This window comes from Botryllus schlosseri, chromosome 9, assembly GCF_051294905.1.
Source record: "Botryllus schlosseri isolate E-star chromosome 9, Bs_hap1, whole genome shotgun sequence".
Classification (NCBI taxonomy): Eukaryota; Metazoa; Chordata; class Ascidiacea; order Stolidobranchia; family Styelidae; genus Botryllus; species Botryllus schlosseri.
Genome location: NC_137244.1, coordinates 8,456,852 through 8,484,215, shown reverse-complemented (window position 1 = coordinate 8,484,215; position 27,364 = coordinate 8,456,852). Strand labels below are relative to the sequence as shown.

The window sequence follows — 27,364 nt, the reverse complement described above, 5'->3', positions numbered from 1 at the left end:
AAACGACTTGAGTATATAGCACAAGTACCGAGTACTCGAATCAGTAGCGTGACACCATTACTCACCCAAGTCCACAACACACAAACCGAAGAAATAATATACAGATATGGAAATAACCCACGATATTTTCCGCTGACACGTTTCAGATTCAGTACAACTCGACAGTCAAGTCCATCTGGCTGCGGCTTGTAATTTGAAAGAGTTTGAAAAACCGGGGGTGGTACCTAAAAACGTGGTATTGTTTTGTGTATTTCAGTGAAGCAAATTCAATTTAAATCTCAAACCACTTTACGCTGTGCCCGACCTCATTAAAAATCGATCAAAACCTTATCACCACCTGCGTAATCAACCCGTCGTGTTTAAAATGGTATACGATGTTGGTGTCGATCGTATATTAATTTTTCGATTTGCGTCGATCTGCTGTCAAACAGATATGTTTTTGACCACCCTCGAAATATACAGTATTACCGCGTTGTCGATATTACGGGTCTGTGGTTAGGCAATAAAGATGAGCGACACCCCCAGACTGATCAATAGCGGGATACTCAAGCCCGTAAAACTCTCATTATCCTGTGAAATTATGCGACGCGTTTGGCGCCGCTACGTTGTCTTTGTAGATCGCCTTGAAATCTTAATTAGGGATTGCAGCGTGTGTTGATTGATGAGAGAGAAGCAGAGATGGCGGCTTCATGTTTATGCCAATGCTGTTCCCAAATCCACATTGTTTTCCTCATTATCGGCGAGAAACGGTTTTGAAGTGACATTGCTCTCGTTAAAATACATTCATTAAATACGATTTATTCCTTGTATAAGTGGATGAATGGGCCAATAATGTATCGATTCAGCAATCCGGACCGCCAAGTATTAATTTTCCCAGACCCGGCCCCCCCGACTGACAAGTATATTAACATGACAAGTATATTAACATGAATCCTATAAACACGAATCTTATTAGAAAAGTTTAAGATGCAAACATGTGTGATGGAGTTACTTCTCAATCAGTGTTTTCATCGAACGATTCGTTCTGCGTATTGAAGAGTATTCTACATAACTGCTGAATTCTGCGTACAATAGCGTGTGAATTTGCCGTCGAGCTGTTCAATGCGTGACCGATAAGTGTATGCGGACTGCGGAGACTTCATTATAACCAGACACAAATGTGAATATCACTCCCTAGTCTGCCATAATGAGCAACGATAATGCCGTTACACGCTATGATCTCTTCAATATCAGTCAGTCAATACATGTAATGTTGACCTTGCCTTGGCTTAAACTGACGGGGGTCGTAATTGATACCCGAATCTGGCTGCTTCTTACCGTGTTTTATTATAAGGAAACTATCTGTACTCGTGGAAATTATTAGTTAGTGCAACGTATATAAAGTAGGATTTTGGGCTGTAAGCCTACTGAGCGTTGTAACCGACGCATTGTGCGAAGACGATCCTCTGGGTATTTAAAGCTGATACCATAATATGTTTGATAAGTGTTTGATTTGACGCTCTCCTACCGCAGCATTGTGACGTTATGAAATGACAAAACAAGTCAACTAATTTACTACTTGCACTCGGCTGCTTTCCAATCCTATGTTGCCACATTTCAGCCTGATCATCATTATTTGTTTATGTCAGCTTTTGCAGAGTCATTTTATCCGTGTATGTGATGACGAATAAACCAGCTCGATTTTTCGATCAACACTGCTGCATGGTATGAGAGGATGACATGAGCTACTTAGTTGAATTTACTGTTAAACGTACGCTTGATTGATATCACGCGTTTTCAACTCAGATATGTGTTTCTGGTGACGATGATAGGGTGATTACAACAATTTATGGAATTGCAACAAACTTGCGAAGGTATGGAAAGCTGTTTGAGGTCACATGATCCGTTGGCCCTTACGTATATTTGGAAAATTATGACGAGATATATTGTTATTTATTATGCTAGTTGGGGCTGTTCTCGTGCCTCTAGCAACGAAATTGTTGTGGATGTGGAGAGGGGATGATTACACCCGCTGTCATATTAGGTCACATTTTCTATTCATCTGCTTTGACTACTGCGTTCTGAGCAATATATTATTCTTGTATAGGTAAAAGTCATAAATCCAGGGACTGTTACATAGCATCTCGCCTCACATTGATACAATTAAGAATCCTATATCTATTCGGTGATCGCCACTTTGACCGAATGTAGCACTTTTGACCTATGCAGTCTCCATTCAGATGCGACCACGTGGACCTGGTAAAATGTCTGTATAATTAATGATTGATTAGGTCAATAATGTTGATAATTGCGTGTATATTGCTATAAATTTTGTATCCTCTCAGTCCGACTTCCTGTGCGGTATGTAATCAAAAGATATTGAACTCGCCTATACACAGACTACTAAACTAAAAGAAGCGCACGATTCAAAATTGGTATTTCTTCACTGTTAAATAATAATTCGGGATGGGATGTCAGTTGCCCTGTGGGGTCCAGATTGCCACGACATAATTATTCGGTGCCAGCACTTTAGGCACCCATACAAATACATTTATATCGAGGTTTACGGTCAACATAAGGGCAATCCTTTTCGACCAATGTTTTCTCGCTGACGATCTTTTTGGCACTCTTCTATGACCCAGCAAACACAAAACCGTAAAAGGATCATCCGGGATCATCTCGATTAGGTTCTGATTTTCTAAGTGTCGGGGGAATGTCTAAAATACGTAGTAGGATGGTCTCTAGAGGTTATATTCAATCAAAATAAATTCCTACTCGGTGTTGTTCCATGACATGCGTTAGACTTCGTTATATCCCGTTGTTAACCTAATAAGCTAATTTTCTATCGCTTGCAGGTATGTCTAAAATACGTAGAAAGGATACTTCGGTGTTACATTCAAAAACGATATATATTCCTATCCGGTGTTCTTCGATCTCATGCGAAAGCTTCGATATATCCATTAGAAAACATCATTAACCCTTCATTATGTTGCGTGAAGTGCAACTTACCCTGCTCCGGAAGCATAATAACTCCGGAGCCCTCGGTTGAAAAGATCAGTCATGCGTATAGTAGCGTGCTGGTTCTGGTTGCTGCCGGACTGAAGCAGATTGCTGATGTCGGAAAAGAGGAAGTAAATATTCATAGACTAATTGGGTTGTCTTTTGTGTGTAGCGTTAGTGAATATTCCTAGATATTGAGAGCAGGCCGGGCACTTCTTCGGTATTCTCCACTCGGCGACCAGTGTTCCCCCATGTCACCAACAAAGGTTTCCCATGAACACGAACAAAAATTTATAAACGTCAAAATAAATTGTTTTTTTTGTGTCTTTGTAGAGACGGATATTTGGGTGGGGGTATTAGGGTTGGGGAAAGGGGGATTGGATGCGGGTTAGGGCCAAGGTTGGGGTAGGGTATCCCAAGATTAGGGTTGGGGGATATTAGGGTAAGGGGGATATTAGGGTTAGGGGTTATGATTAGGGTTAGGTTAGGGTTAGGGTTATGATTAGGGTTAGGGGAAGGGGGATATTAGGGTTGGATGAGGTGGGATATTAGGGTTAGGGGAGGTGGGATACTAGGGTTAGGGGTTATGATTAGGGTTAGGTTAGGATTAGGGGTTAGGGTTATGATTAGGGTTAGGGGGATATTAGGGTTGGATGAGGTGGGATATTAGGGTTAGGGGAGGTGGGATACTAGGGTTAGGGGTTAGGGTTAGGTTAGGATTAGGGGTTAGGGTTATGATTAGGGTTAGGGGAGGGGGGATATTAGGGTTGGATGAGGTGGGATATTAGGGTTAAGGGAGGTGGAATATTAGGGTTAGGGGAGGTGGGATATTAGGGTTTAGGTTAGGGTTATGATTAGGGTTAGGGGAGGTGGGATACCCTAACCCACCTCCAATCTCCCTTTCCCGCAACCCAGTAGTACAAAGACACAAAAAAACAATTTATTTTGACGTGTATAAATTTTTGTTCGTGTTCATGGGAAACATTTGTTGGTGTCATTGGGGAACACTGGTCGGCGAGTGGAGAATACCGAAGAAGTACCGCAGGCCGTCGGAAGTTTAGAACGGTACGACTAGCTTACTGTCTTGGGGTAGCTGGTGCTTTAGCAAACGTATTAGGACATTTACAGTGCTAATATAGAAGTTCGCTCTGGAATCTGTATGCGTACGCGGGCTGACTTCTGCTTTATCTTGCTTTTGTCGGCAATTAAACTAGCAGTGAATGAAGGTCTGCAATAGTGCATGGTCATAACCGAAATTGACGCGGAAACATTTTATCACATCCTTTGATAATCTGCAATTTTGAAGTTGTTATTGATGTTGTTTGTAATGACTTTGAAAGTATAGTCAATAGTTATTGATGTGTTAAGTAACTCAAAACCCAATCCAAATTATAAGCGTGCTCATCACATGGTATATAATGTATTGATAAGATGAGCATGTATCAGCAATTAAGTAAACTGGTTTAGTGGTTTGCACAACGCATCAATTTGATATACTCTAGGATTGCATCTCAGACTAGGACAGGTCATGATTGGGTTTCGTTGGGAGCACAGTTGTTGATCACGTGAAACAACAATCGTTGGGCATGCTCATGGGGACCAGACATGGGGTAATCGTGATTAGTAATCGTAATCGATTACGACGATTACAGCATTTCCAAGTAATCGTACGTAATCGCAATCGATTACATTCGAAAAAAATCCGAAGTAATCGTAATCGACTACTCGCGGATTTTGCTGTAATTGTAATCGCAATCGATTACATTCATGAAGTAATCACCCCATGTCTGATGGGGACCACTCACACTCACTAACCGGTGGTCGTCACATCACTCAGTGAGCACTTCTTGATGTGGCCAACAAGGTAAACCAGACCCGATTTTGCAAAAACTGATGTGATTGATAGATACCTGTCACAACAGTCGACTTTAATCGCCTAAAATGAAACTTTACTTATATAGGTCTGCAGATTAATAATATTGTTTTGGTCATTGCTGTTTCTGCGGAATCTCAAGTGACTGCACGGTGACTTGAAATCAGAATATATGGAGGACACAATGCGGAAGCGCCGATCCTATCAGAGACGTTGGGTGAAGGCTAAGCGTTTGAAGCTCAAACAAGGCACATTTTCAACATCTGATAATACTGATAGCCACGAAGAAGAATCTTCATTCGCAGACAGCATGGAAGGTAGCTCAAGTGTGATCGCTGCGGTTCCGGTACTGGAATCTGAAGAATCACTTTCCCAATTGTCAAGCTCGACGGATAACGAAGCCGATGAAATTTCAGATGATGAGGATCGAGGAGTAATTTTCAGAAATAGACTTGCAGTTTGGGCCTCAGAATGCAATATCACACAGGGAAATACGGAACGACTGCTTCGTTTAATGAAGGATTTTAAAGAAACTGATGTTTTTAAAGATTTGCCCAAAACTGCGAGAACATTGCAGTCAAGTCTCAGGAGTGTTGATCTTGGCTGCAAGTCATCAATGCAATACTACTATCTTGGTCTGCGCAATGAACTTGGGAAGGTGATACAGAGCTTACCAGTAAGTGTCACTCACTCAGTAACTACTCTGAAATTGGCGCTCAACATATATGGTCTTCCTTTATTCAAAAGCTCGAAAGTAAGCCAGTTCTCTAGTCAAGAATTCTTTTTGTGTTAGTGGCTGTTTTCAAAGAGTGTCAACTAATTTACTACTTGCACTCGGCTGCTTTCCAATCCTATGTTGCCACATTTCAGCCTGATCATCATTATTTGTTTATGTCAGCTTTTGCAGAGTCATTTTATCCGTGTATGTGATGACGAATAAACCAGCTCGATTTTTCGATCAACACTGCTGCATGGTATGAGAGGATGACATGAGCTACTTAGTTGAATTTACTGTTAAACGTACGCTTGATTGATATCACGCGTTTTCAACTCAGATATGTGTTTCTGGTGACGATGATAGGGTGATTACAACAATTTATGGAATTGCAACAAACTTGCGAAGGTATGGAAAGCTGTTTGAGGTCACATGATCCGTTGGCCCTTACGTATATTTGGAAAATTATGACGAGATATATTGTTATTTATTATGCTAGTTGGGGCTGTTCTCGTGCCTCTAGCAACGAAATTGTTGTGGATGTGGAGAGGGGATGATTACACCCGCTGTCATATTAGGTCACATTTTCTATTCATCTGCTTTGACTACTGCGTTCTGAGCAATATATTATTCTTGTATAGGTAAAAGTCATAAATCCAGGGACTGTTACATAGCATCTCGCCTCACATTGATACAATTAAGAATCCTATATCTATTCGGTGATCGCCACTTTGACCGAATGTAGCACTTTTGACCTATGCAGTCTCCATTCAGATGCGACCACGTGGACCTGGTAAAATGTCTGTATAATTAATGATTGATTAGGTCAATAATGTTGATAATTGCGTGTATATTGCTATAAATTTTGTATCCTCTCAGTCCGACTTCCTGTGCGGTATGTAATCAAAAGATATTGAACTCGCCTATACACAGACTACTAAACTAAAAGAAGCGCACGATTCAAAATTGGTATTTCTTCACTGTTAAATAATAATTCGGGATGGGATGTCAGTTGCCCTGTGGGGTCCAGATTGCCACGACATAATTATTCGGTGCCAGCACTTTAGGCACCCATACAAATACATTTATATCGAGGTTTACGGTCAACATAAGGGCAATCCTTTTCGACCAATGTTTTCTCGCTGACGATCTTTTTGGCACTCTTCTATGACCCAGCAAACACAAAACCGTAAAAGGATCATCCGGGATCATCTCGATTAGGTTCTGATTTTCTAAGTGTCGGGGGAATGTCTAAAATACGTAGTAGGATGGTCTCTAGAGGTTATATTCAATCAAAATAAATTCCTACTCGGTGTTGTTCCATGACATGCGTTAGACTTCGTTATATCCCGTTGTTAACCTAATAAGCTAATTTTCTATCGCTTGCAGGTATGTCTAAAATACGTAGAAAGGATACTTCGGTGTTACATTCAAAAACGATATATATTCCTATCCGGTGTTCTTCGATCTCATGCGAAAGCTTCGATATATCCATTAGAAAACATCATTAACCCTTCATTATGTTGCGTGAAGTGCAACTTACCCTGCTCCGGAAGCATAATAACTCCGGAGCCCTCGGTTGAAAAGACCAGTCATGCGTATAGTAGCGTGCTGGTTCTGGTTGCTGCCGGACTGAAGCAGATTGCTGATGTCGGAAAAGAGGAAGTAAATATTCATAGACTAATTGGGTTGTCTTTTGTGTGTAGCGTTAGTGAATATTCCTAGATATTGAGAGCAGGCCGGGCACTTCTTCGGTATTCTCCACTCGGCGACCAGTGTTCCCCCATGTCACCAACAAAGGTTTCCCATGAACACGAACAAAAATTTATAAACGTCAAAATAAATTGTTTTTTTTGTGTCTTTGTAGAGACGGATATTTGGGTGGGGGTATTAGGGTTGGGGAAAGGGGGATTGGATGCGGGTTAGGGCCAAGGTTGGGGTAGGGTATCCCAAGATTAGGGTTGGGGGATATTAGGGTAAGGGGGATATTAGGGTTAGGGGTTATGATTAGGGTTAGGTTAGGGTTAGGGTTATGATTAGAGTTAGGGGAAGGGGGATATTAGGGTTGGATGAGGTGGGATATTAGGGTTAGGGGAGGTGGGATACTAGGGTTAGGGGTTATGATTAGGGTTAGGTTAGGATTAGGGGTTAGGGTTATGATTAGGGTTAGGGGGATATTAGGGTTGGATGAGGTGGGATATTAGGGTTAGGGGAGGTGGGATACTAGGGTTAGGGGTTAGGGTTAGGTTAGGATTAGGGGTTAGGGTTATGATTAGGGTTAGGGGCGGGGGGATATTAGGGTTGGATGAGGTGGGATATTAGGGTTAGGGGAGGTGGAATATTAGGGTTAGGGGAGGTGGGATATTAGGGTTTAGGTTAGGGTTATGATTAGGGTTAGGGGAGGTGGGATACCCTAACCCACCTCCAATCTCCCTTTCCCGCAACCCAGTAGTACAAAGACACAAAAAAACAATTTATTTTGACGTGTATAAATTTTTGTTCGTGTTCATGGGAAACATTTGTTGGTGTCATTGGGGAACACTGGTCGGCGAGTGGAGAATACCGAAGAAGTACCGCAGGCCGTCGGAAGTTTAGAACGGTACGACTAGCTTACTGTCTTGGGGTAGCTGGTGCTTTAGCAAACGTATTAGGACATTTACAGTGCTAATATAGAAGTTCGCTCTGGAATCTGTATGCGTACGCGGGCTGACTTCTGCTTTATCTTGCTTTTGTCGGCAATTAAACTAGCAGTGAATGAAGGTCTGCAATAGTGCATGGTCATAACCGAAATTGACGCGGAAACATTTTATCACATCCTTTGATAATCTGCAATTTTGAAGTTGTTATTGATGTTGTTTGTAATGACTTTGAAAGTATAGTCAATAGTCATTGATGTGTTAAGTAACTCAAAACCCAATCCAAATTATAAGCGTGCTCATCACATGGTATATAATGTATTGATAAGATGAGCATGTATCAGCAATTAAGTAAACTGGTTTAGTGGTTTGCACAACGCATCAATTTGATATACTCTAGGATTGCATCTCAGACTAGGACAGGTCATGATTGGGTTTCGTTGGGAGCACAGTTGTTGATCACGTGAAACAACAATCGTTGGGCATGCTCATGGGGACCAGACATGGGGTAATCGTGATTAGTAATCGTAATCGATTACGACGATTACAGCATTTCCAAGTAATCGTACGTAATCGCAATCGATTACATTCGAAAAAAATCCGAAGTAATCGTAATCGACTACTCGCGGATTTTGCTGTAATTGTAATCGCAATCGATTACATTCATGAAGTAATCACCCCATGTCTGATGGGGACCACTCACACTCACTAACCGGTGGTCGTCACATCACTCAGTGAGCACTTCTTGATGTGGCCAACAAGGTAAACCAGACCCGATTTTGCAAAAACTGATGTGATTGATAGATACCTGTCACAACAGTCGACTTTAATCGCCTAAAATGAAACTTTACTTATATAGGTCTGCAGATTAATAATATTGTTTTGGTCATTGCTGTTTCTGCGGAATCTCAAGTGACTGCACGGTGACTTGAAATCAGAATATATGGAGGACACAATGCGGAAGCGCCGATCCTATCAGAGACGTTGGGTGAAGGCTAAGCGTTTGAAGCTCAAACAAGGCACATTTTCAACATCTGATAATACTGATAGCCACGAAGAAGAATCTTCATTCGCAGACAGCATGGAAGGTAGCTCAAGTGTGATCGCTGCGGTTCCGGTACTGGAATCTGAAGAATCACTTTCCCAATTGTCAAGCTCGACGGATAACGAAGCCGATGAAATTTCAGATGATGAGGATCGAGGAGTAATTTTCAGAAATAGACTTGCAGTTTGGGCCTCAGAATGCAATATCACACAGGGAAATACGGAACGACTGCTTCGTTTAATGAAGGATTTTAAAGAAACTGATGTTTTTAAAGATTTGCCCAAAACTGCGAGAACATTGCAGTCAAGTCTCAGGAGTGTTGATCTTGGCTGCAAGTCATCAATGCAATACTACTATCTTGGTCTGCGCAATGAACTTGGGAAGGTGATACAGAGCTTACCAGTAAGTGTCACTCACTCAGTAACTACTCTGAAATTGGCGCTCAACATATATGGTCTTCCTTTATTCAAAAGCTCGAAAGTAAGCCAGTTCTCTAGTCAAGAATTCTTTTTGTGTTAGTGGCTGTTTTCAAAGAGTGCTGAAGTAGTCATCGTTGATCTTGATAATCAAGTAGAAGTGGCGATTGAAGTCAGTTCTCTAGTCAAGAATTCTTTTTGTGTTAGTGGCTGTTTTCAAAGATTCCTGAAGTAGTCATCGTTGATCTTGATACACAAGTAGAAGTGGCGATTGAAGTCAGTTCTCTAGTCAAGAATTCTTTTTGTGTTAGTGGCTGTTTTCAAAGAGTGCTGAAGTAGTCATCGTTGATCTTGATAATCAAGTAGAAGTGACGATTGAAGTCAGTTCTCTAGTCATATAATATTAAAAAATATAATAATAAAACTTGAAAACTTGAGTGGAAATAGTTCAGAATCGAATCCATTTTACTAAGTAAGGGCGAAAAAAATGTAGGAGTCATTCGTTAGTCGCTACCTCTGCCATTTTCGCAGTACGAATGTCTTAGCTATTAATCATCATTTTCATTTTATTTCTGCAGGGTGTTGAAAAGAAAAGGCCGCATGCTGGTTATTTAACTGGCTCATCAGAAGATGAAACCTGATGATAAGGACTGTTTTCACTTTCTTTCTAAAGGCATTCGTTCGTTTGTTCGTTTTATTTTTTACAACGGCATTATTGCCAATTCGTTTGAAATTAAATTATCACGAATGTGATTAATATGTAGTAAATAATGTGGTGTGTGTACGCAGCCGTGATCAGGTTAAGCCCATAGTGGTAGAAAACAGGTTATTATATCAGGATCTTCTTCTTCTAACGTAGGATCTACATTCTACTCACCATGTTTAAAGGCTGTAGCATCTGCATAATATTTACATTATTGAAGGACATGGAAAAGACGTTGAATTGAGTCGACACAAAATCCCCCTTTCTACGACCTGCCGAGATCTAATATCTACTATATCGGCTCGGCTTTTCTACATCTTTGGTCTGTACTGTGTTTACTGGGGAGACCCATGTTGGCCCAAACTTCATATGTCTTCTTACATCTGGGCGTGGTAATGGCCAACGCTTAGATGCCTACTTTCATAAATGATGCGTATTTTTTGTGGAGGAAGGGTGCCTAATATTCAAAACATTTATCTACATGAAATCGCGTACAGTGCGAGCAAAATTAAAAATTGCAAAAATTGATATATATATATATATATATATATATATATATTCTTCATTATGATTGCGTATTGCAGTTCAAGCATGTGCAGTAATGATTACGTCATTATGATTGCGTAGTTGATTACTTTAGTTATTACGAGAGCGGCTTTGCTTGGTTCCAGTCCAGTAACGCTGAGATATGATTACGTCATTATTGCGTAAGTTGATCGCCTTATTTGTTATTGTAGTTGAACCAAGTGCAAGGCAATATATAACGTGTAATATTTATTACATGATTATTCGCTGTACACTGTAGATCAGAGGTCTCAAACTCAAATGTGCTCGCGGGCCAATTTCCTAGTTTTGATGACGCCGCGGGCCGCAGCATCAATGATAGAGATATTTAATGGCTTTATTTGACGGGAACTTGCAGGCAGGCATTCCACAAACATCGTGGAAATGTAATTTACTATTGTACTATTAACGCTTGACACGGAAAAAAAATCACATTTTCAAATATTTGAATAGAAATGTTTTTGTGCCGGGCAGAAATTTTTTAATTAACGAGGTATAGACATCATGCGAGAGGATGCGTCATGACATCGTAAAACTGTCGGGTTATAATATTGCAACTAGTGGACCTATGGCGAGCAACAACTTTATGTAGACTATTTTAAAATCTACTGATGATTGATCTGATATCAGAGCATTTGGGCGGTGTAGCCTAATCCCATGGTTTTGATATCGTCGTGGTAAGTATAGGCTATTGTTACTGTCATTGCCAAACACAAATTAAATAAGCGCAATATTTTGCCTTCGATATATCAATAACCACTTAAATACTACACTCATTATTGAGCAATAGTAATAGCAATGCTTCATAAACTTTTTAGTGATCGTACCCCTTGTGCTTCCAATAAGATTTCTCGTAGCTCCTGTGCATTTTTAACACAATTTCTGATGGTACCTATCTAAATCAGAAAGCCCATTCAAAAAATCGCACGAAGCGCGAAGACTATTTTCTAGTCGAATAAATTGGCCAAGAAAATATTCCACAGCATATCGGCCTACAAATTCTACAAAGCATCTCTTACTCCCTGATGTGGTGCTTCGTACCCCGATGGGGTCTACACGGACCCTGGTCAAGAACCCCTCGAATAGAAATGTCCAATCGACGAAGAATTCGTTGGTGTTACCGCTGTATAGCGTACTACCACCTTACTCGTCACCGATAATAACATGGATGAAGAGAAAAATCAACATACATCATTTAACCAACTATTATACGTCACGGGGGTAACAGAATACCCATGGTCGCCATACTTACCAGATTAAATATCTATATACCCTACGCAACGCAAGCTGCGACCTTTTGATATATTACTATTCCCCATGAAAGTTACATAGATTGATGCGTCCGTAGGATTACCAAGTCACCATTCAGAGTCGCAAGTCCTTCTCCGATTTCAGCGTTTGACCCGACTCAAATCGGGTCATTTTTATTTAATCACCGAGTCAATCCGAAATCAAGTAATTTTACAAGAAGGTCGCACCAAACCAAATTACAATTTTCAGTCGCGAATCATCAACGGGTCATGTTTTATCATCATGAACTAGAAATGTGACGTGATAGCTGATCTTCTACCGCATGGTAGCTATTAAAAGTGATGTGATAGTGATGTTTGTTGGGATTTCGGTGATTTTTATAGTAGTTTTTGCGTTAACTTTAAATTCTTACATCTAAAAAAGATATATGGCACTTAAATATATTGCTGATTACTTGAAATTTCAAAATGCCGTCGCGGGCCGCACAAAATGCTCTGGCGGGCCGCATGCGGCCCGCGGGCCGCGTGTTTGAGACCTCTGCTGTAGATCGAATATGTCCAAGAATACTGCTAGTGATATATACGTCATAATGGATCGGATTGACCCGATGAACTGGTATAGGTTTGCACGTGAAAAACTTGAGCTATCTGACAATGAAATTGCCGAATGTCAATACATGGATTGCTATAACTTAACTGAGCAACGATATCAAATGATACAGTTATGGATTCGTAAAAATGGTCGTTACGCTACGATGAACAAACTTAAAGAATTAGTTTACAGTTGTCTGTATCAGATACCTTCGAATAGCAATTCAACTGTTCTGTTGGATTGAGAGACATAACGTACTAAGAGGAAAATAATATTGTGTAGACTGGAGAATAATGAAGATGCTCTCAGAAGACTTCAATATCGATTTATACGCAATCATATGCTCATGTATGCGAAACTGGTATTGCTTTTACATCGCAAATCAAAAGAAGGATTCTGATATCAAGAAAGTATGCCAAGATCTGAAAGAAGCTCTACACCTTGTTCTGGACGATTAGTTAATGTGCTTGTCCGCTATTACTTCAAATAAACTGAACATGTGTATTTGTGTAAAATGTGTTATAAAAGTCGGTCTACGGAAGTGAATAGACAAGTCTGGACCTGTCTATATTACAACATATTAAAGATAGATTGTGCAATAACCTCAAAATACGGAGAGTACTGAACCTTTGAGCTATCCCATACCACGGGCGGTCGGCGAATCGATACATTATTGGCCCATTCATCCACTTATACAAGGAATAAATCGTATTTAATGAATGTATTTTAACGAGAGCAATGTCACTTCAAAACCGTTTCTCGCCGATAATGAGGAAAACAATGTGGATTTGGGAACAGCATTGGCATAAACATGAAGCCGCCATCTCTGCTTCTCTCTCATCAATCAACACACGCTGCAATCCCTAATTAAGATTTCAAGGCGATCTACAAAGACAACGTAGCGGCGCCAAACGCGTCGCATAATTTTACAGGATAATGAGAGTTTTACGGGCTTGAGTATCCCGCTATTGATCAGTCTGGGGGTGTCGCTCATCTTTATTGCCTAACCACAGACCCGTAATATCGACAACGCGGTAATACTGTATATTTCGAGGGTGGTCAAAAACATATCTGTTTGACAGCAGATCGACGCAAATCGAAAAATTAATATACGATCGACACCAACATCGTATACCATTTTAAACACGACGGGTTGATTACGCATGTGGTGATAAGGTTTTGATCGATTTTTAATGAGGTCGGGCACAGGGTAAAGTGGTTTGAGATTTAAATTGAATTTGCTTCACTGAAATACACAAAACAATACCACGTTTTTAGGTACCACCCCCGGTTTTTCAAACTCTTTCAAATTACAAGCCGCAGCCAGATGGACTTGACTGTCGAGTTGTACTGAATCTGAAACGTGTCAGCGGAAAATATCGTGGGTTATTTCCATATCTGTATATTATTTCTTCGGTTTGCGTGTTGTGGACTTGGGTGAGTAATGGTGTCACGCTACTGATTCGAGTACTCGGTACTTGTGCTATATACTCAAGTCGTTTTAACTTACTCCTCAATCGTTTCAGGTGAAATTACCTCTTTACACGTTTGACTTTAAAAAGCAGAAAGTAGTTTTGTAATGAGTTTACTCCACTTGTATAAAGTTATCAATCAGACCTACACCAGAATCCTACGTTTGAATAACAGGATTATGCGAAACAGCAAGATAGACCCTACCCGTCTCTCGTAGGTCCTCATTTCGCGTTACTCATCGTCTTTTGGGTATTTTAAGCTGAACCGGAGGATAAATTAGCACAACATTTGTACGGAGGATATTTTCCTAGAGAGGGAGGACGTACGGTAACCTCCATTAGTATCAATGGGGCATCAAAAATACCGCATTGCCGTCAACCTGACTGAATATACGAGTTTTCTCAAGCAGCTGATAGGACTGACTTCGTTAGAGTCACACTCGAGTGAATACAGCTGAATTGCGCACACCACACCGAAATTACAAGCACTCGTACGACAAGCGAGCCCGTCAGTGTGATCATCGGTTCCGTAGTAAAACAGAGTGATTTTGTCGAATACCCCACCGTCAGACGGGTGTATCACTAACGAATTCCCCTATCCTTTTAGAGCTAGTGTAAAAGGCCATAGCTCCCCGATCATCCTGTTACAATATAACAACTCTATCAAAAAAGATGGCACGTAACAGTATCTTGTGGTCGATCAGCTTTTCATAATAATATGGAATTCACATAAATACATACCGTTGGAGTCGCTGAGGGATGTAAAGTTGGTATCGTTGTGGGATAATATTTTATTCATCCTCAAATGACTACGTTCATGCTGTGTTAAACACGATTGAGCTAACAACACATGCACAGACCGCAGGTCGCTGCAAAGTTTCGCTGCACGCAGAACTAATAGGCCTTGTATGGGGTGATCACGAGCCGGTCTTCCCGAATATCGACTCGAAAGTGGTGAGGAGACTTGGCGTAGATCCGTGGTCACTCCGATACTTTTGTTCGAGGCAAGCGCTGGGAATGAGACGGGCGAACCCCGTTTTCGATTGTGGTATGTGTGCGTGGAAAAATACAGTACAATTACTAGGGTTATATCACACCTCAAAATACGCTCGTGTCTAAACTTGCCCCATGGGTCAATCAAGGCGACTCACACAGATATTCCTAGTTTATCCTTGACAGCTGTATTACTGGTTAGGTGTATCTTTATTGATGATCGACAACCGCTAGCTGTCGCTATTGCACCATTTACATATTTGTTGGGGGCGAACAACTTCTTCAGTCGGCGGGTCGGCGAAAACGCGAGTTTTTCCAAACAGACGGGTTGATGACTGACATCGATTGTGTCACGCTCGATTGGTCACAGCGGACCGGACCCGGCGTAGATTTCATCAGTTTTGGTTAAACCCGGGCTGGACGCGGCCAAGTGTCTTTGAGAGTCGGATTTATGTTACATTTTACCAGCCTAATACATGGAAATACCAGGACTTTACGGGCCAGTCGGATTTTTTGGACTTTGATTTTGCAATCCTATAGTCGCAGTGGATTCCGAAATATCCCACTCTACTTTACACCTCACCTCAGGCTATAGATCGCATCACGTATGATCTGTCATAATTCATTCCCATTATTGCACCACCGAGCGCGTTTCAGCCAAATAAGGTCAGTCCACCCCGATGAAGCGAGCTACCCCGATTCGTCACTGTACAATTGAATGTGCCATCGTGCGCTAAAATCTGTATTAATTGCTAAAGGTGTTTAATTGAACCAATATATCGATATATTCTTCTCAGCGATATTTTACTCGTTTGGGGCCAAAGTCAGTTATCATATTTCTAGTTCATAATACGTAATAGTCGTCATCTCTGGATGGGACAAAACGTGTAGTGCATTTCGATGAAGCAGATCGCTTTGCGCAATGATCGCTATACGTGACCACCGACCAGGTTTACAGGCATAACCGCTCATTATATAAGCGTGCCTTGCTCGATGCGTCCGTGAATAAGTTATGCGATGTACGGTGGAAATGCGCTTGACTTCTCTAAACGGTGTTGGAGTACTTGAATGCGACATGCAACTTGACACCCAATGTTCGCGACATGCGACTTGACCCGACACAACACGACTTGTACCGAGATTGCCAGCCACTATAAGTAGAGACCTTAAGAAAATAATCCGAGGATCAACCCGGGTGGTATGAAATTTATAATAATTATATTCTTATGAGGACAATGGAACGACCTCAAAACAGGCCCCAAAGGCTGAAAATCGACATAGATCAGAACACTCCCTGGACGAAAGTGGTCATTGTTATGTTCATTGCGTTGCCATTCATGAAGCAATGCCTATTTTCAGGCTTTGAGGGGTGTTTCGGGGAGCATGGTTCCATTGTCCCGACGAGATTTTATTTTGTATTTTCGAGATCACTGCGACGCTAGCTTTCGATCATGGTCAACTATATTAGATTTCAGTACTCGGGTCGCCAGATGTAGCACTGGTAAATATGCTACTTTTAGATTACTCAGCAAGAAGAGACACTGTTTGCCCATGCGTGACCGCCAGGAGTTGCATATCTACTATCTATCCACAGGTTAGAAATTTATAATGATATATCATCGGAGTCCGCACTCGGGTGACCGGTATAGCCAATGCAATCGTCGGCCAGAACTGATCTTTATTGGTTATTTTGGATAAAAAGGGCTAAATAATCGCTAAATACTTGTTCAAAAATCACTAGAATTATCGCTAGGCGTTAGATCCATATTTTATGGTGCTAAACTGGATGGAAAATATCTAAATCTAGCGCGAAAATCGGCTAAATTGGCAACACTGACTCGCAGTTACCGAGTTCGAACGGGAAATATGCGAGGCTCCAAGCCGTGACACAGCAATTCTCTGACGGTAACACTCCGCCGAGTCAATAGTTCCGTAGTATGATGCTGCAAATATGCTTGGAGGTGTTGGCATAACATGTGTTGAGGATATGTTTCGATCCTCGGCACAGCAGGATGGATCACAAAACAAAATGGCGCTATGTAGTCTACGCGGCCGCATGTCATTTTCGACAGCGAGATTGATTATCGTGAATTAGGTCTTGGACAAAGCAACGATAGCAGCGCGTCGTATAATATCCGAGCTAAGTAGTTATAGTATACTATAAACCTGATCCTCGCACCGCCAACGAGCCGTAACCACAATTCTAATTCCGCAACAATCCATACACAATAATACACCATACCGGGAGCTTTCAAAATACCAGTTGACGGGCTTCGATCGATTGTCGACACGTGATGATTTAAATCAGCCTGATTTAAACCAGAACCCTAAGTATGATGCAAATATGCTTGGAGGTATTGGCATAGCATGTGTTGAGGATATATTTACGACACATACGCGAACACATCTGGTTGTCTGCAGCGAAATTTGTCGACTTCGAGCGATAGTGCGTGGCTGCCGAAGTAATAGTTCCGTAGTATGATATTGTAAATATGTGTGTAGGTGTTGGCATAACAGGTTTTGAGGATGTTTTACGGCACACGCGGTGATTGTCTGCAGCGAAATTATTCGCCCTCGAACGACAACTGCGTGGTGAGCTCGTGATCGATATACCGATATACTAATGCCGGCCGTTAACACGTTGATGCGGGTAAAATTGAGAATCAGCTATTTGTTTAATTACTTATTATATATTCATAATGCTACTTTATTTAAGTCAATCCATGTCGGGGCGCCTAATACAAATTTTTACTACCACATTTAACCCGATTCTCGGTATGACTCGAAATGACACACATATTTATAATCATAACAGATCATTTCTCCTCACTATTTTAGTCAACAAAAAAAGCAAAAGGTGGACAAGTACGACAGTATGAGACAGACCACAAGCATCACTTTACACAGCCGAACGTATGGACACCTAAAACACGCACCAGAATCTAACGGATCAGGAGAAAACCACACTGACGTCACGACCGGCAATTATGACCCACCGTACACGAAATTGAATCAACCGCGGAACGACGAGTCAACCAGTTTGACGGGCTCCCAAGCCACGAAATTGGACCACTAGACGACGGGTCAGGGCAGACAACTATTATCAAGCCCAGTCGCATACGACCGGAGTCAGCTGTAGTTTCGTGTCCTTGTTCAGAGGTCGAGCGAGACAGATTAAATCATGAGTGGAAAAGTGCAAGTAGAATTACTAATCAATAAGTTTCACGTCTGGCCAGAGTACAAAAGGTCAATCGATATTTTGGAAGCTGATTACGTTCAATATATTCGCAAACCCCAGAATAAAGGCAGGTAGAATCAGGAGGCGAGTGGAAAAGTACAAGTAGAATGACTCTAGTCTCATGTCTGAGTACAAAGGTCAATCCAGATTCTTTGTTCGTTTTCTCTCTATCGTTAATTATTCCCCCTTTTTTGATTGCCGCACAGTCAGAAGGGAATTCCCCTCGAGTATTGCTGCAAAATTGAGAATGAGCTAATTCTTTAATTACTTATTATATTGATAATCTTGGTTTGTTTAAGTAAATAGGGTGCATGCGCGCAAATCGCCCATTTATATACTACTGAGATGGATTCAAAACCAAATGGCGAATTGTGACGCAATAATGCAAATTTATAAATAATATGAATGGAAATTCAGCCATAGCAACAATGCAGCGTATATAGCAACAAGCAACTTGAAAAGTAGAGCGCGTGAGGTATAAAATACAAATACAATGAGACAATGCAGCAACACAGAGGAAAAAATTGAACAAAAACACGGACGAACAGCTAAGCAACGACAACTAGTGTGAAATTTTAAGATTATACAAAAATTCTTTCTGGAGACAAAGGACCGGGTTGTTTAGTTTGATGAAAGTGGATTCCAAAGCAGTTAAATGAAACATTGATCTACCCTGGGATAAAACTGAAAACATGTCGTCTGAATAGTTCAAGGCGCAGGACGGGTTGTCGATCAAATGGTGGCCAATTGAAGAACTGCTTGTCAACACTTGGCTGTACGATTGGGATTTTGATGCGTGTTTGCATTGCTGAGTGACACTTTCAGAATCAGGGGACTGCGATGCCGATCTTATCCTCTTAGGAACGTGCTGTTTGATACGTTCTAGCAAGCGTTGGGATGTGCGTCCCACGTACCGACTGTCACAGTGGCATTTGTATTCATATATTACCATACTTTGATGAAAAGCAGGCAGCACATCCTTTCGCGTGTTTGGCAAAATTTGTTTTGTTGTATACACAATCCTCGCATTAACAGTACTCAGGCTGCATTTCGATTACTGATGTAGCCTACGGCCGCATTCCAGAGCATAGTCGCAATGACATAACTGATCGACGCCAAATACCCATATTAAACTGTCCATGTCAATTTTCTCTGAACTCCGGACGAATCTAGTTATTCATATCGGCTTACTATACGCAGCGAAATCGCGGGTGGTCATGTTATGAATAGTTTCCGGGATTCGTTATGGTCGCACATGACGCGAAAAATTGTCAAATTCACAAGTGAATTCTGTTAGTAGTTTCACATATTCCTGTCAAACATTTATCCTTGCTCAGCCAATGTGATCAGATTCACCGGTAGAGTTGATGGAGGAGGTGTTTTCGATAATTTAGGGCAACCTATATGTGATGATGGATCTTCGGGTGGGCCAATTGTTATTAGTCACTTCGTGGCATGCTGTTATTTCTTGCCCTCCCATAAGCATTGCCGATATAGTGGAAAGATATTGGAATTGCCCAAACGTACCATAAACGAATTTATTTCGTGAGGAGCAAACGATTCCAAGTTGGTATTTTTATATGGTTTGCATCATTTTCATCTGCTGTTCACATCTGTACTGTGGGGCTCAGATTGTAAATGGCGCTACTTTACTAAATTCGAAAAATCAAGTGACGTTGAATAGCGCACGGCGCGAAAAAATTTCAAGAATAGTTATTACCTCTCAAAAATATGGAGTCAATTCGTAAATTCAATTTGCATGCCGTCGGTCGCCAACACATACTAATTGAATTACGTGTCCACGGCCGCACAAATTTCCTTCTACGGTTGACCACTCCTGCTATAGACCGATAAAGCATTCGTTGCTATTCTCTTGCGAGTGCCCCTCAAAATTGTTGGCAAAACGACGGAGGATATTATTAGTATGGAATTATAGCACTTAATTGTTCCAGTTGATACATATGGTCATGCTTAGTCAGCCCGCAGTTCAGCATTGCGGCATAATGTGGCCGTTGTCGTAGCTATATATATCGCGTACATATATATGTTACTTTACGGAATTGTTGGGTTGTAATTCACGTGACATCAAAGATTCGTGTTCATAGAACCTTCCAAAAAGGTCCGCGATCACACGAGCCTTACAGGAATTCGCACCATCCCCGGTTGCGCGGCATTATGAGATTTTGATCAATATTTGTCGATGCGATCACCAAATCGAGTTTCGAGTTGATCACAATATTATTGTCATCAAGTACCATTACTACGAAGTAAACGGGAAATTCCATATCCGACCAGAAAGCTACAAATCAAAATCAATCAACGGAATATGTCTTTGAGTAGGCGTGGCTTCATGTCAAACCACTAGATACGAGTGCGAATGAATGATCAATTGAGTGATGTCACGAGAACTTGAAAGTTTCCACATTGCAGTAGTTCGAATTGGAACTAATTGCCGCCTGCGGCTGAATATCATTCATGTCAATCGATGTAAATTTTTTACGGAATGTCTTTTCTAGGTAATATCTTCCACACCGAATGAATCTCCTGTTGAAGGCAAGATGGCGGGGTAGCGTAGTGCAGGGGTGTCAAACTCAAATTGCGTCGCCGGCCGGATTCAAACCTTTAAATCGCTGGCGGGCCGGACCAGTGAACTGATTACAAAATATGACCTCATGCTCTTCCCTTTCACTTGACTACTATTATGAAGAATTTATATATAGTTTATTACATTTATTATATTGTATGACGGACTGTAGGGGTTTTATCCTAGCAAGTAGCAACACCTTTATTCGCGAACAATGGAGTTGGCCAAATGCGATGATTGGCCGGCTAAGTACAGTTATAAACCGCTAAACCAGTGGCGCCAATGACGATACAAGTTGGCATATTTCTATACTTCCTGGTGTTAGTCCTGCGCATGTGTTATGAGGAAAAGATTCGAAAGGAATCAATTTGGCAATATGACGGAATTGTTTGCTGCAATGTTGTAAGGAATAAAAGAGATTTAACAGTAAACGCAGATGTTGGAATTTGGTTGATTATAATCATAATTATTATTAATTCGCGATTCGGATTTCTTTGGAGGCCGTGAACGTTCGAAGTCGGAAAGTAACAGATATGCAATCAAAGATATTTAAGTTATGTTTTTGTGTAACTGATATATTCTCCATGTAAGCAGCATATAACGGCTACTCATTGGCGTTTTGTTACTGTGAATAACTACTTTTGGGTCAATTTCCCATAAAACTCTGAACTCAGTACGCATATTTTGCCTTCTCTAAACTGGGTGTCAATATCATCGACTTGTTCCTAGTGATAACTAGAGTGAAACCACAACACCGCAGTCGGATAGTTAGAATGTGGCCTATGAAAATGCTTGACATTTGCTGTCTTGAGGGAATATTCAATAGTAGTATTTCTTACAAAAATATCTCAACATTTAATACAAATATGCTAGAATCAGTGGTTCTCAACCGCCGGTCCGCGGACCGGTGCCGGTCCGCGACGACTTTCCTGCCGGTCCGCCAGGTATTTTACAATTTTATACATTAATTTCAAGATGCAATATGTTGAAGGCTTGTCCATTGATAGCTGACAAGCTGACAAGCTGACTCGCTAAATGCGCAATTTGCACGAAGTTCGTTTTGCATTCATTCATTTTGGGCTTAATGACTAGCCTAGGACGTATAGTAACTGCCGCACTACAAACCCCTTATTGATAGGGGCTGTGCTTGAAGGGGGCCCAAAGTTATTTCGTGAATGAACATAAATTATAGATTATTTGTGTCACTAAATAAATTGAATATTGGGTGCCCGTCCGCCAAGAAATACGTATGGTTTGCAAGATCAGGCATTTTCGGCGTCAGCTATTGCCGCGCCACGACGCAACTACACATGATGAAGTTTGGGCTAACACGGGACTGCGAAAAGTTGGCCAACAATTTGGCAGCGAGAAAACTTGGCCGAAAACGACTGCCATTTTGTAGTCCAAAAACCTCGATATACATGTCAAATTGTCCATAGGCACCTACATGGCTGGAGCCGAATTTCACTGTCCTGGCAATCTCTACCCAACAGCAAAAACGCCACCCACAAAGAAAAGTTATTTTCCAGTGAAGAAATGGCAATTTGGAATCGTGTGCCTCTTTTAGCTTAGCATGCTTGGGCGATTTCAATATCTAGTCACTATATAACAGACAGTAGGTCATGAAATAATGACATGCAACGAAGTAATTATTGCAACAGTCCAGCCCGAATAAGTTTAATTTGATTTCGTGCCATAAATTTTCCACGACGACATCTCACTCAGCTCTACCGAAGAATCTGATAATTCTGAGAGGATGAAAAAATTATAGCAATATGTACGTAATTACCAATATTATTGACGGATTCGGTCATGAATTATAGAAAATTTCCGCGCCTCGGCTGCGTAAACTCTCTGCCTGCACTTAGTAGAATGGATGTGCTCAAGTGGTGGTGAAAGCATCCATATAGCTGTGGGGCCCACGACTAACGATTTTCGGGGGGGGGGGGGGGGGGGGGTGACTGACGACGTGCCTTCTCGGAACGGTTTTGTGTATGTATATGGCCATTGACCAGCAGGTATAGCTTTTGCCAGGTGTTTTCGTGCGGCGCATTGTATCCGTAGTAGCATGAGTAGCCTCCGCTTGATGGTATTGAGCAATGAACATTCAGCAAGGTATAGCTCGACAAGGCACTTAATTCGACTCCAAAACACTTCTTCTCTCGATATTGTCGAAGAAAACAATATTATTCGAGATGGCTTGGTCGGTTAAATCCACGGCATACGGCGCGTAAGACTGTAAACGACACGCGGCGGTAGCACGTTTATATGGGAAAGGTAATTTTACCTCGACTCAGCAGACTCACTACCGTAAAATCTCATGGATACCATCATGAACATAATCAATTACGATATTACGATCTAAACTCTAAAAATGTCACTTTCTAGCACCATATAGGCCTACTTGCAAAAAACGGCTTCATACTCTACATTTTGAATTGATTTCAATTTCTCAAAGTCCACCGGTCCACCAAATATTTTTTGAAATTTTACCGGTCCGCGAGGTGAAAAAGGTTGAGAACCACTGTGCTAGATAATATAAGTTTTTTTCAATCGAATCAGAATTGCTTCGCGAGTCGGATGTTTGACACCCATGGCGTAGTGGTATAATTCATAGCTACACCACAAATAGTTACTGGGTTCGAGTCCGACCGAGGTAGACTCCAGAATTCCTCTATGTGCTGGCGGTTTATCTAGGCTCCTTCTCGCCATCTCCACCGAGTAAGCGTGGTTTTATAAAAGCCTGGAAGTGGGCCGTGCTATAAGTCGGCAGCTACGGAATAAACCTGATGAAAATCTGCCCGGTTTCAATGACCATAATAGTCGACAAACACCATGAATACCGCAAACAAACTGCTGATGCGTTTATTCGTCTGTCTTGTTATTGTCATGACACATGTTTTATTACAGTTCAAGTGATAGCTTAACTATTCCTATAGTAACACAATCCAACCATTTATGATATTTGAAGTTGTACAACCTAATTGTGAATTCAAGTGGGCGGCTATGCTTGTTTATGGTTACCCATGTTTTCGCCGTTACTCGGACCGAAATTGAAAAAACCAATTATTATCTCTCCCATTAGCACACAAGTCGCATGTAGATCCCGTGATTCACCAGAACCTCAAACTTTCGTGGTTGCAGAATTCAACTTCCTAAGATGCCAGTAAATGCTGCAAATTAACAAATGCCAATTTCGATTTGACATGGTAAGTTCGAGGAAATCCGATGTTTTCGGTTGCCTCTTATATAAATATTCGCGGAGCAAATTGCATGCGTTTTAGAAGCATTCGTTAAAGAGAGGAGCATGATGTCGCGTGATCGATATTCTTCTTTACGAGGGATATTTGCCGTTACGCTTTTACTCGTTTCATGGAGCACTGCACCTGGTATGTCACATAATCTTATAAATCGATAAATCGACCTATGCGCATAAAATGAAATAGAGTTGTAGCGAGTCTAAGAGTGTGAATAATAAATAACTGGCAGTATTCAATTCCACGTCTAATAGGCTATGTGTATTTCAATTGCACTTATGTTGTAGGCAAGACCGTAACTGCCGCACCCCAAACCCCACAACTGAGACTGGACGAGCACGATGGGGGGTGGGGCAAAATTATTTCGTGAAATAACATATATTATAGAGTATTTCTTTGAAAATTTGTGCAAGTTTTTCAATTTTTTTCGCGCGATTTAATGTTTTCAAATCTCTTCATAATTGACTACCCTACCCCCAAGAAAAAATACGCATCCTTTATAGAAATTGGTATTCCGACGTCGGCCATTACCGAGCCACGATGTATCAAGACATATGAGGTTTTAGGCCATGTAACAGGCGACTCCTTGATATGTGCCAGAACGATCGTCAACGGCTAAACCTTGACCGAAACGGACTGCCCTTATGCTGACCGAAAACTTCGATATGTATTCACATTAGGGTTGTTCAGAATTGATCGACTTTCAAAATGTCGTGGTTTTCAGTCCGATTCCCATGCCTTATACCATAAAAACATATTCTAGGTACTTTTTTTCGTAATTCATCCCTTGCATCCGTGTGCACATTGAGCTGGAAAAATATCGGCTAAAAATAGGGGATTCCCCTAAAATTTGACTGTCGCAATTCGGACTAGGCTAGTAAAACGTCATATATAAGCTGGTTTTATGTAGCTATTGCGGTTGGAGTGCTACATAATCTCACTATAGAAAGTATTGTCAGTTCAGGACACCATTTTCATGTCCCACACTGCCTTAGAACTCTACAAAACTGCCTAAGACTGATAGTCATTTTGTTGGATCACCTATCCTACACTCCTCAACCCTTACCCGAGATTGTTCATCAATTGCCGGGATCACCACGTGCAAGAATACAACTGTAAATGTATCATTCACTCACAGCCACATTATAAACATCACATTGTTCAAAGGAAACGAAACAAAATGGTAAAGAAACAGATCAGCTTGGCACATTGCATTGCACTGGGATGCAAAGCTCACTAGAAGTCGTTTCGGAGGGAAATTTGAGGCCTTGGCAGTGCTGGCATAGTCTGCGTATTCCAACGCATTTGAGAAAGGCAAACTTCTTGGCAATCGAACTCTGGAGAGTGCTACAGTAAAAGCACAGGCTGATCAGTCATTTGAACTGCTGGAACTTTATAATTTAACAAATAATGTCTGAGCTCTTGTGTTTGACACAACACCCTCAAACAATGGAAAAAATAAAGGTGAGGTTCTGTTAGTTGAAGAATTGATAAACAGGAAAGTTTTCTACTTTCTACTTCTGCTTGTCGCCATCATATTTATGAACTAGTCATCAGGGGAGGTCTGGAGTAAAGTGTGTTTGGATCTGCGACCACAAGCCCTGAAAACACAGATTTTAATACCTTCCAAGAAGTGGAAAGATATTGATCAATTAAGAAGCTCTAAAACACTTCAGTTTGATGAATGCAGCTGGTTGGCGATCAAAACTGATGAAGCTAAGCAAGAAATAATTCCACTGATGAAGCCATATAATGGAAAGCAGAAAGAAGTCTTGATAATAAATGACTACAGAGAATTTGCAACAGGCACCATGGCGATTGTAGCTGCCCAATATATTGATAATCGTTTTCGCAAGCCTGGTGCTACTAAACGCACTGGATGGATGAGTCAAGTGCTGTACTGTCAAAAGTGTTCATGTGGAGAGAGCAAATGGGCTTGTTTGCGCTTACGCATTTCATTTGTTAATCTTGATTTTAGTGATCATTTGTAAACAAGCCTTCTCGGATAGGCTGTTCTTAACCGCTATATAAAGCGTCTGCGAACCACCATTCATTGGTTATTTACGTTGACGCAAAATTAATTGTAAATCTTACATTAGTTACGTTTATCTTGATTCTGTTACGTTCGCCGGCTGCATGTTGCTGTTGCTGTTGCTGTGCTAAGTGTCAGCTATCATCATCAAGTTGGGCGTGCTATTGTGTTATTAAAGTCATTGATCACGTGTATGAATTACAACGATTAGCATCCGTAGATAACCCCATAGACAGGCTTCTGCGCCTATAATCGGCAGCGCAGGATTGAGACTGCCGCGCAGAAACAATTTACAATTAATTCGCAATTTTGCAATCAATTCGCCGGTGGAAGATTTCCGTCGAATGTTCTCTACATTGAAGAGGGCGTTTCCTCCTGGACGAAGCGGACGATTGCGATGTTTCCACAGTCTATGTTCACCGTCTCGCCAATCAAGAGCTCGGTTTCATTCCGTCAGTTCAGTCCGACAATGCGTTAATCTTGTCTACAGCATTCTATCACCAGGGACCATATTCACTCGGGTGCTTGAGTCACAGTTGCCGACAGAGATGCACAGACGTTGGATGCGGAAGATTGGTCCGTTGCGTGAAACCGACGAAGACGTAGGTTCTGTGTTGTGTGATTCCATTTCAACAGAAACGACCTCTTGGAGATGAATGAGAACTCAACCTGACGATGAAGCTGATTGGCATTCAAGGCAGCATAGGGTCGAGACGGAACAATTTATCTGCACACACATTCATTCCTCTGCGCAGTCGCTTCGGTTTCGCCCTCGCTACCGTTCCCTCCAGGTATTAACGCTCATCGTCTGTTAGATTTGTGTCAGGCACCTCGCATCGAAAGGGAATTCGGCTATTTGAAGAATTTTAGCCGAGCAAAGCCTGAAAAATTGTTATGATTCCGAAAGATTCATTTCGAGCTGTTGCGCGTTGCGGGGACTCCTCTAAGATTATTTTTACTTCTCCGATGGTGACGAATTTCGGAGATTGTGATACGATTCATCCGACATCGAGAG

At 41.3% G+C, this 27,364-nt stretch overlaps 2 protein-coding genes across 2 annotated transcripts in view; both read left to right on the top strand.

The window, feature by feature from the left end:
* LOC145447125 (uncharacterized) overlaps nucleotides 1–27,364 on the top strand; it is a 469,805-nt gene that overhangs the window by 82,449 nt on the left and 359,992 nt on the right. The gene's annotated exons all lie outside the window — the stretch shown is intronic.
* On the top strand, nucleotides 8,877–10,435 carry LOC145445759 (uncharacterized). The gene is made up of 2 exons (XM_080323886.1): nucleotides 8,877–9,650; nucleotides 10,243–10,435. The coding sequence occupies exons 1-2, from the start codon at nucleotides 9,147–9,149 to the stop codon at nucleotides 10,303–10,305; spliced, it is 567 nt and encodes a 188-aa protein (XP_080180012.1). The 5' UTR covers nucleotides 8,877–9,146; the 3' UTR covers nucleotides 10,306–10,435.